General features: G+C 36.7%; 1 protein-coding gene across 1 annotated transcript; it reads right to left on the reverse strand.

The window, feature by feature from the left end:
* Window positions 1–563: 563 nt before the first annotated feature.
* On the reverse strand, window positions 564–4,192 carry LOC127106328 (pentatricopeptide repeat-containing protein At4g02750). Its single transcript, XM_051043636.1, has 2 exons — window positions 3,256–4,192; window positions 564–2,277 (listed from the first exon to the last, which is right to left on the reverse strand). Exons 1-2 carry the CDS (start codon window positions 4,046–4,048, stop codon window positions 1,331–1,333), a joined length of 1,740 nt encoding a protein of 579 aa, XP_050899593.1. The 5' UTR covers window positions 4,049–4,192; the 3' UTR covers window positions 564–1,330.
* Between the last annotated feature and the right edge of the window lie 1,782 nt (window positions 4,193–5,974).

Raw genomic sequence — 5,974 nt, forward strand, 5'->3', positions numbered from 1 at the left:
TTAAAAATGATAACCATAATCGCCCTTTTCATACTCCAACATGTATCAAATAAACTTCAATTTGACTAGTTTAAAGTGAATGCCAAATTTCTTTGATAGCTAAGATGTATGGGTGGTGACTTAATGAACTGAAAAATGCCAAGCATACGTACGTGATAGGCAAGCTTAAACAGACGTGCCCAGCCTCATTATAGCGAAACAGGAAATTTGCGATAACGACCGCTCAGTATGCATCAAATTGACAACCCTGAGCCATCGTACCTGGATTCTTTATTTATTTTCCACTATCTTTGTATGAGAATATATCTCTATTTTTGCACATTTATAGTTTTGTATCCTTTTCATATGTTACTATTGAACACCTATGTGACACTTTTCTTTTCTTTTTTTGACAGAAACTATGTGACACTTTTTAGTATTGCAGAAAAGAACATTTTAGCAAACAGCAACTATTTAATTCGTAGAAAAGAACCAAAGTTATGCTTTAAAGATTGACATATGATATGGGAAATGACCAAATAAAACACACAGTAAAATAAAAACAACAAAAACACACTCGTGCAAACTTTAATATATATGCCTATTTTATATACTTCAAGGGACTATGGCAACCTCCCTTAATCTTCATGACAAGTCCCACACGATACAATACTTCATTACCCTTACCTTACCCCATAATGCCAAGATAAAAATCATTGAGTTTACAGTTTGATCAGACACAGGAACGGACAGAGCCAAGATTTTCCATAAATACAGCATAATTTACTCTTCATTTACTGCATTTGTCGATGCCGCTAATTCAATTCGTCTCTCCATGTCTACTTTGGAGTTCCCTCATTCAACTTTTTAACCTCCAGCCAACAATTCAGTTATCCCTTAAGTAGGAAGATAACTAATACTTTAGTCACATGCATATGAATAATAAGAATATCATCCAGCAAGAAATGAACCACTATATCTGAAATGTCTCAACAGCAAGGCTGCCCTATTCAGGACATTCAAACCCTTTAAATGCATATCTTGAAATATCATCCTTGTATATCGGTTTTAACTGTGTAACTGCTTCAAGTCCAACCTATCGTAACTGCAGAAAGTCACAGTCCCCAGCTCCCAGCTTCTAACTTGCATACGCTGTTCACAGCACTTCAGATTAACCTTGCCCTTAATATCAAATCAAACAATTGGCTTGAATTTTTATAACCCTGGTTTTTTATCTTTAGGGTTAGAGCATATTTGGCATAAAGTGTTACACCTAAAAGTTTAACATGAATGCTTCACCCTGACTCTCAATAAACCCTGCATCGACTCTAGTCTAAACTGTTTGCTTAAACTAACTTATAGCCTCTTTTTCAGAGTTACTCTTTACCTTCATATGTAATGCAATCCTCCTTAAAGCTTCATGAATATCATCTATATTTGGATGTGAAGGATCCCCTCCAACAAAACAATGGAGTTTGTTTCCAATCTGCATCCAACTATAAGCTGTTTGTTTCTTAATTCCTCTCTCTTTCATTATAACCCTAACTCTATTGACATCCTTCCACTTGCCAGAAGCAGCATATATATTAGACAACATCACATAAGCACCAGAATTATAAGGATCCAAATTCAAAATGCTCCTAGCAGCCAGTTCCCCCAATTTCACGTTTGAATGGATATTACAGCCCACGAGGAGAGCACCCCAAATGCTGGAATCTGCTTTGAATGGCATCTCTTGGATTAATTCATAAGCTCTCTTCAATTGACCTACTCGACTCATAACATCAACTATACAAGAGTAGTGTTCAGACCTTGGCGGAATACCATAATTATGAACCATTAAGTAAAAAAGATTCACGGTCTCATCAACCTTCCCACCACGACAACAGGCAGATAGCAAATTCAGGAAAGTTATGCCATCAGGTGTAACGCCAATTGTTACCATATGGTCAAAGTAGTATTTAGCTCTGCCATAGAGACCATGCTGTGAAAATGCAGCAATGATTGTGTTCCATGAAACAATGTCTGGATGAGAAATTTGTCTAAAGGCTAGCTCAGAGTTGACAATTTCACCACATTTACTGTACATAGTAACCAAGGCATTGCTCACAGACAAATCTGAATCAAAGCCATGCTTAATTACAAGAGCATTCGCCTGTCTTCCTTCGTCAAGTAATGCAAGACTAGCACAGGCAGTAAAAAGTGAAACAAAAGTCAAGTCATCAGGTTGCATACCAGTCCTGACCATTTGCGAAAATAAATTTAGTGCCTCCTCCCCTCTCCCATTCTGGGCATAGCCTACAAACCATGAATCAATTATGAAAATCAAAATATGGAATATTAAGAGAGAGAGTGCAATGATTGTGTAGGAGAAAAGAACAATGCCCTACTCCTAGGTTTGTAACAAGTTCTTGTTTTTCTCCCTCCTCGTCAAAATATGTTATAAATGGATAAGACTATTGTGATATAGAAGAGATGAAAAGGAATAGAAATGAATGAATGAAGTGAAATAGAATAAAATTACTGATTCATTGTTTGAATATTTTCAATACTATGACACAGAAAAATCCTAATGAACCTCATACCCTGAGAGAAATAAAAAGAAGAAAGTGGGATATAGATGAAATGGAATGGACTTGAATACTGTCCAGCTCCTCCATCTAAGTCAGCTATATGTCAACCGATTAATTTATCTAAAGGATCAGAGATCAACATTGGTAATCATTAGACTAATCCAACCACTAAGCATCTGTTTGGATTAACTACAGATTTTGTTACTGAATTAATCTAAAGGATGAGAATCAACACTGGTAATCATTAGATTAATCCAACCACTAAGATTCTGTTTTGATTTACTACAGATTATGTTACTTGCGTCACAAGGCTTCTTGGATGTGAATTTGCTAAAGCTACAAATCTTAGCTTGTGGATGATCGCACATCAGAAACAATTTGACTGGGGTTCCAAACATAGGCTAAGAGTTAACCGGGGGCGGAGGGACCACCCTACACACTTTCGGTGTTTCATTCAATTCCATCTTATTTGATTTAAATATAAATAAATCCAAACAATAGTTCCACTCTATCCCTTCAGTGAGCTTATTTCTAAATAAATGTATATCCACCTCTGATTTAGCTTTTTTGCTCATCAATTTCAGTTTAGCTTGTTCGCTCATCTATTGACTAGTAGGCACACACATCAACATTGGACTGGAGTTTAAAGCATTGAATGAATGAATAAATGAATAAGTGAATAAAATTATAAACATTGGGTTACCGGTTATCATTATATTCCAAGAAGCTCTATCTTTGTATGGAGTATGTTGAAACAAGTTCCAAGCCTCTTCAATCTTCCCTTGTTTACAAAACCCAGTAATCATAGAAGTACTAGCAACAACATTCTTCTGAGGCATTCTATCAAACAGTTCCCACGCTTCCTCATACAACCCATTCTCAACAAGACCACTAATCATCACCGTCCATGAAACCTCGTTCCTATTCGGCATTGCATCGAACAGCACCCTCGCCCGCCTAATTCCACCTTCCTTCTTCGCATACCCATCAATCATCACAGTATACGAAACAACATTCGGACGCGGCATTTCTTCAAACAGCTTCTGCGCTTCCTCCACGCGCCCCATTTTCACAAAACCCGACATCATAGCATTGTAAGATGCAGTGTTTTTCTCCGGCATTGCAGTGAAGTAGCTAAACGCGTCGTTGAGGTTGTCGTTTTGAACGCATGCGGTTATGATGGAGTTCCATGAAACGACGTTTTTGACTGGCATGGAATGGAAGAGTGATATGGAATGTTGTAGAAAGCCGTTCTGCCAGTAGGCGGTGAGCATGGAGTTCCATGTGACGATGTCTTTTGGGGACGTTTTGTCGAACACGTGGCGTGCGGCGTTGATGTTACCGGCGCGTGAGAGAGCTGCGATGTTGAGATTGGCGTGATATACATCTTGTTGAGTTGAGAAAAGTTGTGTAACGAGGAGAAGGAAGGAAGGATGATGGCGCGCGGTGGAGAATGAAAGTGGTTTCAGTGAAATCGAACATAGGCTAGTGTGCATGGAGTACTACAAGTCGTGGGCAAGTGGCAAAAAGCATAAATCTGATAAACTACAATTACACAAGGGGGTGGATTGATTATGATTTTATTTTTTTATTTTAAATTTTTTCTTTCTTTCTTTGTGGTAAAAGAATGCTGGTATACAAATATGGGGGTTGGAATGATTTCTTTTGAATTAATCCGTCTTAAAATTGGATATTAGGCTTTAAAAAAAATTAAAATTATGTTAGAATATGTAATTCATTAGTAAAAAATATTGTATTTGATATATGTGTGTTTGACTTAGTCGAGTAGTGAGCCTAGTAGAAATTAATTGTCGAAATAATTGTATTCGACAGGGTTTAATACAATATGTAGTTGTTAAATTGTGTAAGCATGCATTCGATTGGTTCGAATGTTGCAGCTTGTAAGTTTGTGTGTTTTAGGTTGCCTATATACAAATAACGTCCTAAATTATAGGATGTCGCAATTTCATTTTAATAAAATTCATTCTTCATATATAATTTCTCTCTCTTCTTCTTCATTCTTTTTGAAAATCCTAATTGTTCCAACAAACAGTAACACAATATCAACGGAATTTATAGCGAATCTATCAGTGTTCAATTGTGAGAACCACGAGAGGTCGGTTGTGCAGATGAATGTCATCTTCAGGTTTTAAGATGTGGCTGAAATCATTTTGTTTAGAAGGTTGCGCACAAGGAACAAAAGAAGAAAGATGAAAAAGTTTTGTTCTTGATTCATCAATGTTTGGAGCCTAACGTGTTCGAGAAGATCATTGAAGAAGAAACGTCCAAAGGAGCATGGGACAAGTTTAAAAACTTGTACGACAGAGATAAAAACTGAAGAGGGTGAAATTGCAGATGTTGAGAAAGCAGTTTGAGATAACACAAATGAAAGAAGATGGATTGGTTATTGATTTCTTCTCAAGATTAGTGTTATTCATGAACCAAATGAAGGTGTGTGGTGAATCGATCAATGATCTGTAGAAGATTGAGAAAGTTTTGAGACCTCTGACTGCAAATTTTGATTATATTGTAGTGTCTATTGAATATTCCAAGAACCTAGTTGATATGAAGTTATAAGAACTTCAAGTTTCACTAAAGGCTCATGGGATGAGGCTGAAGCAGAGGAACTCGGAAAGAGAGAGGGTGGTTGAACAAGCATTGCAAACAAGATTCATCAAGAAGTTTGGAAAAGTAAAGGTGAAGCAAAGAAAGAATCTTGCAAATGATGAGAAGTTAAGCAAGAACTCAAAGAATCACTCTGGTTCAACCAAGAAACTCATAGGCAACAAGTATTCGGGAAAAAAGTTGACATGAAGGAGATGCAGTGTAACAATTGTCAAGGATTTTGTCATTATGCTTGAGATTGTCGAAGAAATAAGGAATCAAGAGCAAAATAAATGACGAAGTGAAATATGAACATGCTGGAGGAAGTGACTCTAATGATATGTTACTCATGGCAAATACTAAGTCGAATAATGAACAAATCAATATATGGTACCTGGATTTTGGATGCAGTAACCACATGATTGGTAATAAGAACTGGTTCACAAGTTAGATGAATTAGTCAAGAAAGTGATCAGGATTGCATATGGAAGATATATCACATCAAGTGGAAAAGGAAACATGGTTGTGGTGAGAAAAGATGGTAAGAGGGCCAATATTTTTGATGTATTGTATGTACCTTCGATGACACGCAATTTGATAAGCATGAGTTAGTTACTTACCAAAGGGTATAGCATGAAGTTGGAAGAAAATATAATGAAGCTGTATAATTTTGAAGGGAGGATGATTTTGAAAGCATCATTGGCAGACAACAAAACCTTCAAAGTAGAGATCAACACAGTTGATCATCAATGTCTTGCTTCAACTACTATTGAAGACAAGAACTGACTATGACATCACGGGTATGGACACCTAAACTT

The sequence above is a fragment of the Lathyrus oleraceus genome, chromosome 7 (genome assembly GCF_024323335.1).
Source record: "Lathyrus oleraceus cultivar Zhongwan6 chromosome 7, CAAS_Psat_ZW6_1.0, whole genome shotgun sequence".
Lineage (NCBI taxonomy): Eukaryota > Viridiplantae > Streptophyta > Magnoliopsida > Fabales > Fabaceae > Lathyrus > Lathyrus oleraceus.